Source organism: Nelumbo lutea, chromosome 6, assembly GCF_056320005.1.
Source record: "Nelumbo lutea isolate HS-2025 chromosome 6, American lotus-T2T, whole genome shotgun sequence".
NCBI lineage: Eukaryota > Viridiplantae > Streptophyta > Magnoliopsida > Proteales > Nelumbonaceae > Nelumbo > Nelumbo lutea.
The window spans coordinates 33496519-33510001 of record NC_142689.1 but is presented as its reverse complement, the minus strand read 5'-3'; the positions used below and the strand labels follow the sequence as shown (position 1 = coordinate 33510001).

At 36.6% G+C, this 13483-nt stretch overlaps 1 protein-coding gene across 11 annotated transcripts in view; it reads left to right on the top strand.

Annotated features, from left to right (window-relative positions):
• Nucleotides 1-2101: 2101 nt before the first annotated feature.
• The window catches only part of LOC148848440 (5'-3' exoribonuclease 4-like), a 31362-nt gene continuing 19980 nt past the window's right edge, over nucleotides 2102-13483 (top strand). For 2 of the 11 annotated variants that reach the window (XR_016100400.1, XM_088948585.1), the window contains exons 1-14: nucleotides 2102-2753; nucleotides 2841-2943; nucleotides 3018-3094; nucleotides 3248-3436; nucleotides 3579-3698; nucleotides 3803-3865; nucleotides 3978-4085; nucleotides 5889-6053; nucleotides 6274-6351; nucleotides 6915-6992; nucleotides 7472-7594; nucleotides 7784-7855; nucleotides 7948-8043; nucleotides 8181-8251. Coding sequence is in view for 10 of the 11 variants with exons in the window: in XM_088948585.1 (XP_088804711.1) it covers nucleotides 2550-2753; nucleotides 2841-2943; nucleotides 3018-3094; nucleotides 3248-3436; nucleotides 3579-3698; nucleotides 3803-3865; nucleotides 3978-4085; nucleotides 5889-6053; nucleotides 6274-6351; nucleotides 6915-6992; nucleotides 7472-7594; nucleotides 7784-7855; nucleotides 7948-8043; nucleotides 8181-8251 (1547 nt within the window). In the remaining variant the exon portion in view is untranslated. Of the gene's footprint in view, nucleotides 2754-2840; nucleotides 2944-3017; nucleotides 3095-3179; nucleotides 3437-3578; nucleotides 3699-3802; nucleotides 3866-3977; nucleotides 4086-5888; nucleotides 6054-6273; nucleotides 6352-6914; nucleotides 6993-7471; nucleotides 7595-7783; nucleotides 7856-7947; nucleotides 8044-8180; nucleotides 8252-13483 lie in introns of all 11 variants that reach the window. The other 9 variants (XM_088948586.1, XM_088948592.1, XM_088948590.1 and 6 more) reach the window with 9 other exon arrangements.

The following is a 13483-nucleotide window of genomic DNA, read 5'->3' as shown; positions in this document are numbered from 1 at the left end:
TTCTTTGGTCGTTTGTCAATTGTCACAAACAATGCTAATATGTGTTGCTAGGGGAGAACTTTTTGATGCTTAAGTCACTATGTGAGTCGAAATTTGTCAAACTGAGCAGGGGAGGTTGGTTAGCGAGGAAGGTAAGAAAGCAATGAGGCTAGAGGGTGCAATATTATTTGTATTTTTTTTTTGAGAATGCCATACCTATATATAGAGGAGATGATGTGCTTGCCAAAGAGTCTTAGTCATGTTTGCATGGTGGTTGTTTGGACCAACCCAAGATTCTTAGTTACATGTCCTTATTTGACTACCTTATAGGTGGACAGGTTAAATTGGTTAGTTCGGTGGTTAGGGCTGGTTTGGATCACTGGGGAGCTTCTTAGTCAACCTGGGACACATGGTGGTAGCATCCTAGGCCGCACATATGGGCCTTGTTAAGACAAAAAATTCAAAAGCATGCAAAGCAATCCAATGTGATGTCTTGCTCATGGATCCCCATCTTTTATTAAAGATTAGAGAAGAAATGGATTCTTTGTTAACGACATTTCTTTTCAAAATTTTTACACGGTTATACCCTCTATTTTCTTTGTAATCCTTTATTAGACGTTAATGGCAACCTCCCCAAGTTAGGGTTTTGTGAGTTCCTACCCTACCCTTTGTTGTCTCTTGAATCGAGCAATTTGTTTTCATATTTACTTTTTTTAGTTTGAAAAACATGCCATTGAAAAATTAATGGGGTATATTGGTCCGTGAAATGATTCACACATGTGAATGAGGTATCATATGAAGTATGACATGCCACTAGTGAACCTCATCATACACACAAAATCGAGTCTAGAAAATCCAAATTCTTTTTAAGAAGTTCGAATCTTGTCCCAATACAAAGAAAATGGATTCAGTCAGTGCACTACTTGTTCAAACAGCCTTTATAGCTCTGCATTGGGAATATCTCAACATGAAATAAAACACAAAAGTATGAAGATATTTCCAATGCAAGGTTGTAAAGGTTGTTGGAATAGTGTTAGAATGGGTCTTGCATTGCCTAAAGCCAACCTCCAATATGAGTTCAACTTCCATTAGGGCAACGCTCGTTCGAGCAACATTTACATCCTTGCATTGGGAATATCTCCACATTCACGTGCTTTATTTCTTGGGGAGATATTCCTGATGCAAGGTTGAAAGAGGCTATTGGGATGGTGTAAGCACGGGCTTGCCTTGATTGAAGCCGACCTCCTCCAATACAAAGTCGTAGCAATCGTTGTACTGTGCATTAGGAACATCTCGCCATGAGAGACAAGGGAGATGTTCCCGAGCTACTTGGAATGAGTTTGGATCTATTGACCAAAACACTTTGCTAGGCACATTCACCCTACTGTACATAGCATATATAACATCAATTGTACTTTACAACGGTGTTTAGCATTGATGCCGTTGCTCCAAAAAAATGGTGACACATCGGTGCCATGTTGGAAAAAAACCGGTGCTCCAGAAAATGGTAACATGTTTGGAACCATTTTTTTCATAAAAAAACCGGTGCTCCAAACCATGCATTGGATTTTGAAAATGTGTGATTTAGGGAAATGCCGAATTCGATGTTTTCTCAAATTGGAACTCGTTGTTGCAATCAAGTACATGATGTGGCAATGAGATTGGGCTTACTATAATGGGTACAGTGCTGAAAACAAATTTGGAGCACCGGTACCAAATAGAAGGCGTTGCTGCTGTCCTATGAAATATCCTATATGGCAGCAACATTTCCAAACAAAAAGACACCATTTTCTCATAAAATGATGCTTCCAACCCACACATATGCAGCAACTTCTTTATATACAACATTGATACCAAAAGTATACTCCGTATGTGTTTGATTTCATTTACGTTTTTTCATTTAATGTTTGTAATTTATTTGCTTGTAAAATAAAAAAAGGTAATATGATAATTAAGTGTCATATCGTCTGTAGATGCTTTAAAAAATAATTTTCCCAAACGTAGACGTGCATAAAAATTAAAATACACTTTTAACATTATTAGAAAAGCGAAAACTGTTGAAGTGGCACCTATATGGCAGCAGCGTTTATTGAATAAACGCCGACGGAACCAAAGACCGTGCACATCATCGATATTTTCGATGCGAGGCTGGATGAATGTAATCAGCAATTATTGGCTTTGTAGATCCGGACTAGTTGGGAATGTGTTGGGAATTTTTGTCGGGAGGAGATCAAACTCAGGATTTCTCGTTATCTCGTATGGGTCATCACCGTAGGAAGGGGCGATTCTGAAATTCGGGTCTCTAGTCGCACTCTCGACCCGATGCGATAACGTTGCCAATAAACTATCTAAAGGCGCGTCATATTTAAACTACATCCGTAAACCCTAAATGCCTGCTGCCTTGCCGGTCCATCCGTTGCTGATACCCTGCACCACGAGCCCAAGCTTCCACTCCAAAACTCTAAACCCTAAGTCCCACGGAGCTCGAAGGTCGATCACAAGCACCACTGAGATCTCATACTATTCCATGTCTTCCAAGCTCTGAACCCTGAAGTACATGCACAGCTAAAATGGGGATTCCTGGTTTCTATGGATGGCTGGTCCGAAAATACTCAGATGTTAAACAAAAAGTGCGTGAAGAATTCCCCATCACCATTGATGGAGTTACAATTCCTGTCGATACTAGCATACCGAATCCGAATGGCATTGAGTTTGACAATCTGTATATTGATATGAATGGAGTTATTCATCCTTGTTTCCACCCAGAAGATCAGGTACCTCCTGAATAATTTCATTTTCATTTACTGTATTGTTTTTGCATATGAGAATTGATTTTATTTTTTCGTGTAATTTGTATCCAGCCTTCTCCCAAAACGTATGAAGAGGTTTTTAAGGCTATTTTTAAGTATATTGATCGCATTTTCTCATTAATTCGACCACGGAAACTTCTCTACCTAGCAATTGGTGAGTGCGATAAGGATTTCTAAAACCATTATGAGATAATGTATTTTGATATTGTTCGTACTGACCACGTACAGATGGCGTTGCACCGCGAGCAAAGATGAATCATCAGCGTTCGAGGAGATTCAGAGCTGCTAAAGATGCGGCAGAGAAAGTGAGTTTACTGGCTTCCATATTAGTTTGGTAATAGAAAAATAGTAGTGCTATCATAATTAGTTTTAATTTGCTTATTTTTCTAGTAATGCTACCAGCACTGTTTGACTCTCTCTACCAAGCACATTTTCAAACCCGCAATGGTTAATATTAGGCTGCCAGGATGGATGAGCTGAAAGATGTTGGATCAGATTTGGGAACTTCATCTGGTCTGGAGGAAAACAACAAAATGGATTCAAATGTAATCACACCTGGAACTGAATTCATGGCTTCACTTTCTTCAGCTCTTCGATACTACATACATTTGAGAATGAACTCGGATCCTGGATGGCGTAGTATCAAGGTAAATCTGAAGATCCCTGGTGCAACTATCTCTTGCTAATTGCTACTTCTTCTTCCCCCCTACTTTCTGCCTGTTTATGTGTGTATTGTCAAGGATTGTGAGTAACTTTTGGTTTGAATGATAATGCAATTGGATTTTTAAGGTCATTCTGTCTGATGCAAGTGTGCCTGGGGAGGGAGAGCACAAGATTATGTCTTACATACGTTTGCAAAGAAACCTTCCGGGGTTTAACCCAAACACAAGACATTGTTTGTATGGTTTGGTAAGTATCTTTCCCCTTGTGGTGTATAATTTTATAAAAAAATTTATTGCCTAATTCTCTTTGTCTAATAATATGCGATTATGCATTTGCAATTATTGTTTTAGGATGCTGACTTAATCATGCTTGCACTGGCTACTCATGAAGTACACTTTTCAATTCTCAGAGAGGTTTGCTTGTGTGGAGATTTTAGAACAGTCTCCTTCCTGAATTCTATTAGTTTATCTTCAATTATTAGAAACAAGTGGAAGAACTAGGTAGCTTATTTCAATTATTGTGCAGGTTGTACGCAAGCCTCACGTGAAAGGTAATAAAAGTGTGACAGATAGGAGAAAGAAAATACGAAAAAGAGGCAGAGTGCAGGACAAGAATAAAACTTCAAGGTTTGAGGTTGGTGCTTCTTCTTTTTCTATTTAAAAATTTTTCTTTTCCTTTGCCATAAGTGTTAAACTAAAATGTTGATATCATGAAACTGCAATTCTTGGTTGGTGCTTTTTCTTTATTTCTTTCTTCTTTTTAATCTTTGTAATAATTTGTACCTTATATGAAGGTAAAATCATATTCATGAACAATAGATTGAATTATGCATAAATATACACATTGACAACAGAAGTAATACATTGTAGACAATTAATGTTAATGGTTGAGGTATACATCACCATTTTTCTATTAAAAAATCTTTTTAACATAAGAGCTGAGAAAAACAAATATATTGTTTTCTAGAGAAAGGGAAACTAAGTGTTGGTCTTGGTGCTGGGGTAGACTTTTACTTTGTGCTTTTGAAAGCATGAAAGCACAAAACAGGTTTCTATCTTTTTATTATCTGTTTTCTTCTGTGAAACACATTTGGCAAAGCAGGCATTCAAAACATGCTTTTCAAAGTAAAAGTAAAATGTAGCGTTTGGATGCAACAACATGTTATACACACGTAATTTATCAAAAAAACATGTTATACACGTGTAATACCCTATATTTCACATGCCAAAATCTATTTTAAGAATTATTGACTGTTGCATATGCAATTGGTCTTCCTACTCACGTGTCACTGAATATATTGATGTATCAAATGCCATGTTGCAATTGTCTATGATGCCATGTGGCATTTATTTTTGGTCCCAATTGGCCAAACAATTAATAAGAAATATGATATTGATATTGAAAAAAATGTCAAATGACATTCCCACTTCTGACTATTGACAATATCCAAATGACAAGTTTGCCACATGTACCCTATATATCACCTATCACACAATTAAATCTCAACCATATTCATGTGTACCACTTAACTGTACATCTAATAGCAATTACATGGAAGATAGGAGACAAATATTAAAACACAGTTGAAAAAGTTCAAGTAACATCTATAAATGAACTGGCTGTCAGTCACTATCAGTTAGCATAGTGGTAATCCTCTTAGTCCTTGCCCATTACCTGAAAATCATCTTCTCTTAATCAATAACAGTATTCCTCCTTCGGTGCTTCCCTCTCTTTCTTCTTCTCCCACTCCTCCATTGCCCTCTTTATTGCAATTCATTAATTGCCTTTTATAGGCCTTCAAAGGTGGACTCTTGCTTAATGCCACCATGATTTGGTGAGTGAGTTCTCCTACTTCTAACCTGTGAAGGTTCAGTTCATTGGTGTTGTTATTCATATCTGCATGTGGGTAAGCTGATTTATTGGATTTCCACTTCTGTGGAGTTCAGAAAACTAAGCTTGTCTTATTTGTTTCAGTCTTGTTCCTGGTGGAGGTTGTAACCCCGGCTGTTTTCAGACTGCCTTCTTGGGTCTGATTTCAGTCTGTATTTGAGTTTTGATTTGAATAAAGTTACATTACCTTTTACAAAAAAAAGTTATTCATATCTGCATGTGGTTGCCAACAAGGTTTTAAATATTGATATGATATGTCCGATACGAGGGATATTGTATTGGTATTGGTCAATGGTGGCGTAGGATACTTTGTGAATAGAAGCATATTTCGTGAGTTGTACTTATCAAATCGATACAGGTGTATATCAGTCTATATCACATTGTATTGATAGATGCACATCGATACATTGTGTTTACTTTCTATATTTTATGGAAGACATTGATTATGAATATATTTTTTTGTGGGCTCTTTCCATTGTCTTAGTTGAGTTTACACATTTTCTAATGTCTGCTCACATTTTAATTCTCTTTATTTTTTTATTACAGTTCCTCAACATTTGGGTCCTTAGGAGCCGTATAGTGAGTGAAATGAGAATACCAAATGGAACCATTCAGGCTGACTTGGAACGTTTGATTGATGATTTTGTTTTGATCTCTTTATTTGTTGGAAACGATTTTTTACCACAACTTCCAGGCTTAGAAATCTCTAAGGTCTGTGCAATTAAGATGCTTATGCTTTACTGATTAAGTTGGTCATCTGAATGATTTTCATCCATTCTAGGAAACTGTGTACCTCTGAGACGGATAGATTGGTTTACACCATTCTTACTTTTATATGCCTATTTTTCCAATTCATTGAAAGTGGTCCTTGTATGCGGTATAGCTGTATTTCTTGCGAAAAATGTCTTTATAGTTACTATCTTTGTGATAGGGGGCAATAGAACTACTTATGGCTGTTTATAAAGAAGAATTTGAACGAATGGGAGGCTACCTAACAAATTCTTTTGAGGTATGTACTAATGTGGCCTCTGGCCATTTAGTGGTTCATTGTGTTAGATGTTTATGGTGCTAAGTTGCAATGCCTAATTTTGTTGTTATTCCGTTCAATGATTAAAAATACACTTCTCTGTTAATATCTTCCTAATTTTCTCCATTTGATGCTCTCCTTTTAAGATTTAATGTATAACCAGTAAAATGTTAAGCTATTTGCTAAAAAAATTGTTTATTAGTAATTTAGTACCACAAGTTGATCCATGGAGGAAGAAAAATTCAATATGTTATGGTGGTATTCAGATGTGTATGTATACTTTACTTTTTGTGTTTATTATATATAATATCGAATATTCCATTTTATTCTTTATTTTGTATCGGATTTTATTTGGTGTTATAATCTAGGATGCCTGGGTACCTGTAAAAGGGTGCCATATTATGTTGGATACTTGAATTTTTAGTGTAAATTTTATATCCTACACACAGTTTCTGGTGACATCCTTTCCTTGTCCTGGTAACATTGGTTTTAAGTTTTCTGTTTGTCATTTTCTGACGTGCTTTGTTTCTTGTTCTTTACTGTAGGTAAATTTGAAACGTGTGGAACACTTCATACAAGCTGTTGGATCCCATGAGAGTGCCATTTTCAGCAAACGTATCAAGGTTCTAATTTCTAACTTTATGGTTCTCATTCAACTCATTGGGGTATCCTAATCTTTCAAGACTGTGCTTATGAAAATAGAAATGTCTTAGTGCCCTTCCAGAATATCTGTGTTTGTTCTCCAACCATTTTCCTTTCAGTGAGTGTGACTATTAAGTAGGTTAGTAAATAATGCTTCAGAAGCAAGGTTCAAAATATTGGTAGGGGCATATCGGCCTGTATCGTGGCTTGCCTTTTTTTTTCAGTTTTTCTTCTCCAACTGGTTCAGAGGGGTTGATTTAAGGCCCTTCTAGCCCCTGAACCAGGTCAGACCCCAAAACACCCCCTGTAGGGATGTATCCGGAAGCCGCTGATATGATACATATCGGCCGCTACAGCCTGATATGTATTGACATTTTGAATTTTGTTCAGCAGATGCTATATTTTATCTGGCTTGCTACTAATATACCACTGCAACAATCTCAATGTTGTTCTGGTGCAGAAAGCTCAGATGGCCCGCTTTCTGGAGTTGGCAAAGTCAAAGAGGAAACAACGTCGTAAGCCTGATAAATGGCTTAAATTTAAGCAAAAAGTGTCTTCTCAGTATTCCTGGTTATTGCCTAAGGTGTGGCTTAAATTTTTCGAGTCTCATAAAATGAGCCATTACATACCCATGTATTATTATAATTGGTGGCATATTTTTTTTGTTGTAATTGATAGCATATTCATTTTATAGAAATCTATCAAGCACTGAAAATACTTGTACTGATAATGTTCTATTGATGCACTTCTCCAAAAAAATGTTCAAATGAAGCTACAGCCTGTTTCAAAAGAGATCCAGATCACCAACAACAATGCATCAGATGCTGCTAATGCATTAATTGAGGTCTCAAATTTCAGATTTATGTTTTATCTACTTTAAAAGCATGTAGATAACTATTTGCAATCCTATGCGGGACTCAACCCTAGCTTCAACAGATTAACTTAGAAGAAGTAGGTTGCAAAGAAAGGTACTATGCCGAGAAATTTGAAGCAAAGACTAAAGATGACTATGTGCAAATTCGAAGTGACACGGTAATAATTATCAATTTGAATTTTTTCTTTTTATTCTGTTGTTTTTATGAATTCTTTCCTTAAATATGGGTTTGCCATGTTTTCAATTTTTTTAATAATCAATAGTAAAGCTTACCATTTTTAAATTATATTGTCAGGTCTTCAAGCATATTGAAGGGATTTGCTGGGTCATGCACTATTACTATGAGGGAATATGCTCTTGGCAATGGTGTGAGAATAATTTGTTTCTTTATTTTTAATGTTTATTTTCCATATGCCACTGATTTCTCCTCTTGCAAGTTTTGATTTTGCTTTGTCATAGTTATCGTAATGGATGTTTAATGTGGGTTTCCTTGTATTCTTGTTATGAGAAATATGATGATTCATTTAGGAAAGTAGGGATTTTGGTTTACCAGTCTAGTAACTCTAGTTACAGCTGTGGAAATAAGCAGGTACCGAGGGAGGGGAACATTAGACTGAATGGTGGCTAATGCTAAGATAAAATAAAATAAAATAAAATAAAACTTATCAGTGAATTGAAATAAAATAGTGATGAATAGTAAAAAGAAAAATATATGAGAACTTGTTCATTGACAAGCTTGGATGCAGTTGTATATGTCTAGTGTACTAGTATTATATGAAAGAGATGGAGGAAGACTTTATTGAGGAAGTTCAAGGCAAGGGCAATACTGTTTCTGTTCAAGGAGTTGAAAATTGAGAGGCATCCAAGCTTGAAGATTTGAGAAGCAAAGAAGGTAACATTTCTGTTTGTCGGTTTAGAGGTGATCAAGTAGCTGGAGAACTTTGTGTGGGAGGCAAGTTTGAAAGGAAAGCAAGTGGTGTGGAAGGAGCCAAGGTTTAAAATGTCGCGAAGTTTTGGAAATGTCGCTCGACATATGTTGGTGTTGAGACCCACCAACATGAACTTTCACATGAATTAAAGAAATACAATATATCGGTCGACAAGACCCCCCCTTTCAACTAATGTTATGCATCTTTATTCTTCTTAATATAAAAGATTTTTATTAAAAATAAAGAAAATATGAGATCCCCCCTTCCTCTTCATCCTCCTCCCTTTCGTCCTCCTAACCCTCCTCCTCTTAAGGAGGCTTACACCTCCTTGTGTTCAGGAAGCTTACGCCTCTTGCGTTCTGAACTATGCCCCATGCCTCTAGGTAGTGGAATGCCTCGTGTCATGCCTCCGTGTTTTAAAACATTGTCATTTAGATGGGCTGCTATTGTTAGAGTTAGGTCGATTTTTATATTAAAAGATAAAAGGACTATTATGTCCTTATTATACAAAAATGCAAGGTTTAGAATTTCACAATGTATAAACGTGTAGAAATGGCCAATTTCATTCCTTTTCGTTCGTGTCAGACTGTATTGGGTATGTATTGGCTCTAAAATTCAAATTTTATTTCCCTCCCTCTCTCTCAATTAAACCACTCTTAATTAAGTCTTACAAAATCACTTTTAATCAAGTCTTAAATGCTATTAAAGACAACATTCAATTTTGAATTTGAATGAAATGCAACATTTAAGGCTATATTTAAGACAATATTCAAATTTGGATTTGAATTTGACATGCCACTAAAGTAGCCCATTAAAAATCACAAATAAGAGGATAATATGATTCGAACTCTGGTTGTTAACTTATAATGATCACAATTTGACCACTACTCCATATCCTAATTGCTTATCATAATAATACACATTTTGATTCTTAAGTAACTTTTCTCCTCTTAATGGATGACTGTCAATAAATGCTAATATTGCTTATTAACATTTATAAATTAATATATATTAGCACAAAGTATATTTATTTTCTACAAATTAAGATATATATATATATATATATATATATATATATATATATATATATATATAATTATATATACACATTTTAGTTTTTCTCCATCAATTTTCAATGGTTACTAATTATGTCTCAAAAACTCACACATCTCAAAATTCTCTTGTGGTTGGACAAATAATCCTTCTTTGCTTCAATGGAGAAGATAGTATCATCTGCATATTGGAGGTGAGAGATCTAAATTTTCTCATGTCCCACTGAGAAGCCTTTTTAAGAGCTCCAGATCACCTGCTTTTTCAATAAGGCATCCAGAATTTTTGCTATCAGGGTAAATAACAGGGGGGATAGTGGACATCCAAGCCTCAATTCTCTAGAAGCCTTGAAATAATCAACAGGGGTCCCATTTATATGGATAGAGAACGAGCCTGAACAAATACAACCTTTCATCCAACTAATCCATGTTTCCCCAAACCTTTTAAGCTCCATAAACTTCCAAAGACAATTCCAGCTAATCCAGTCATAAGCTTTCTCCAAGTCTAGGGGTGTCAATTGGACCGAATTTGGTCCAATCCAATCTGGTCCAATATGAGTCCATTACAGATGGACCAGTTCCAATCCAATACGATGAATACTCTGGACCATTTTGGACCAGTCCAATTCAATGTTGGGACCGCCCAATCTGTTCAAACTGGTTTTAATTTAGATTGGTTGCAAGTGAAACCTGGTCCATTGACACCTGCATTCTTATCTTTTATCAGTGGACTGGATATTGGTTCAACCCGATCCAATCCAATATAAATCCATTATGGATTGACCAGGTCCAATTCAATGCAATAAATACTTGGACCATTAAGTCTGGTCTGTCCAATTCAATATGTGTTATTGGTTTGTCCAATCTGTCCAAATTGATTTTGATTTTGACGGTGTGAAACCCAAAACCGGTCCATTGACACCCCTATCCAAGTCTATTTTACAAATCACCCCACTTGAATAATCAACAGGAGTCTACTGTGTTGTACTTGTCTTCACAAGTTATCTTGTTTCTCTCCGTCCAGATTGACCACAGCACAGCTGGTGGAATAACTCTCCGTCCAGATTGACAGACCGGCTAGATACCAGCACCATAGTTACTCCATCAGCTCTTTTGGGAATAAGAACTGCACCCCAAACAACCCCAATGACTTCAGCCACAACTCGCTTGCATTTTTGAAATGTATGAATATATGTTCCACTCCTTCTGAATCTTCACAACACATTACACAGTTGTCAAGGTGATGCCTAGGTGGCAAGGCGCCCTTAGAGTCTTGCCTTGCCTAATCGCCAAGCAGTTTTGCACTTTCTATTATAAAATATTTTTTTGTTCTTTATTTCTTGAGATTATAATTATAAAATAGAGATTATTAAACTAAAATATTCATTTTGTGTTTGTATATACTAATGCCTTTATTATTCTTATTTGTTAGGGTCTAATCTACACAAACATTGCTAAATGCTGTATTGAACCCTCGAAGACTTCAAAACCTGAACCAATAAGGGTTCAGCCCCTATGTGTATATATATATATATATATATATATATATTTGAACTTTCTTTCAGAATATGTTGATTTTCTATACTTTAACACGAATGAACTCTATACTATTCTTATGGCAATTATGAATAATTATTAAGGAAATACAGTTATGGTACCTAGGGAAGTACCCCAGGATCTATATTTTTTACTTAAAATAATCCATTGCCTAGGCAACTAGGTGACAAGGCACCCCCGTCACCTAGCCTCACCTTGGCGCCTTGAACACTATGAGTACACATCTACTAGGCTTCACCATCATTCCTCTCTTCCCCAGAGTTTCAGTTGTTAAGCACTTCCCCATGATGCTATCCATGTAAAGAAGGGGGCTTTGGGAGGAGCTTCCAAATTCCAAACCCTGTTCACTGAAAACTCTTACCCTCTTCAAAACAGTCTATTGTAAAAAGACTTCACTGTGAAGGAGCCAGACTTCTCCCATGCCCAAACCCATTTGTCACTTGATCTGTCCACCTTGAATGAGCTCAAGATTTGCATCAATTCTACCCATTGTTCTATTTCCCAGTCATTTAAATTCCTTGTGAAAGTGGAGCACCATTCTCCTACCTCTTGTTCCTGGGAGGAAAGCTTCGAAACTGAGCAAATCTGTCTTTGAGAGGTGACTATTGCCACAAAATGTATCTTGCCAGAACCTGATTCTTGTCCCATCTCCTACAACTGGTTTAGTTTCTTTCTTGAAATATCTTTCTGATTTCTGAATGCCTCTCCACATTGCACAAACATAGGAATAGAATAAAACATTCTTTTGATCAAAGTTAATTTTCCACCCTTTGGCAAATATCTTAGCTTCCAAGAAGCTAACTTCCTCTCAATTCTTTCCACCACCGGCTCTCAAATCGTTTTGGAAGTACATCTATCTCTAAGCGGCATCCCTAAATATTTAGCCAACAATTTCCCAACTTTGCATCCTACTACTTTAATACTTTTGCCAGTTCCTATGTTGGATCCATCATCCACCATCATTATTTTGCTTTTATGTAGGTTAACTTTTAGGCTGGAGATGGGTTCAAACCAAGTAAAAATTATTCTAGTTATCTCTATATGTTTATGGGAAGCATTAGCAAAGAAGATTGTTTCATCCACATATGGTAGTAGAGCTATTTCCACAACATCTCCCTCCTTGGAACCCTCTAGGGTACCTTCCTCAACCACTCAAGACACCATTGTGCTGAGGGCCCCTGGAACTGTGAAACTTTCCTGCTGATCTGCCATTAATCAAGAGTGAGAAGCTTGCTGTGGTATTGCAGATGTTCATCCAGTACCTCTACTTCCTACCAAAGTTAAACCTAATGAGCATGTAGTCTAGGAAATCCCAGTTTCCATGGTCAAAAGTTTTCTCTTTCCCCACTTCTTTGCCTTGAATCAATCAACTTATTTGCTATTGAAATGCCATCAACAGACCTGGCAAAAAGTTGACCCAACCTGCGAACCCGACCCAACCCAACCTGAAAAAACAGGGTTAGGGTCTCATATTTCGCTACCTGAATTTGAGAATAACCCGACTAGACCCAACCTGGAAAAAACTAGGTTGGGTTGGGTCATGGGTCAACCTGCTGACCCGATTGTCAGGTCTAATTGGGACTATTTATGAATTGTTAGAAGTTTCCACTTTAATTTTTACTATTTAGTCTTTACTCTTTATTGTTTACTCCTTGAATTGTTAAATGTTCAAGTTTTTTTATTTATTTTTTTATTTTTAGAATTTTAAGGTTAATTTCTTTAATTTTGGCATTTTTCATGTATGTTCTCTTTATTTTTTAAAATTTCAGTTATTTTTGGGATGACCTGAATTGACCCATGGGTTAACCCTAACCCGAACATTTAGGGTTAGGGTCTAGCATTTGACAACCCAACCTGAAATTCAACCTGAAGTGTCTTGACCCAACCCAAACCCGACCTACCCAACCCAATTGTCAGGTCTATCCACCAACGATCTGTGTCTGCCTTCACCATCACTCTTTTCATCCTCTTTGGCAATACATTTGCATTCACTTTATTCACACTGCCGATTGGACTTATTGGTCTGAAGTCTTTTAAACCTACCATGTCTTTCTTTGGTCACG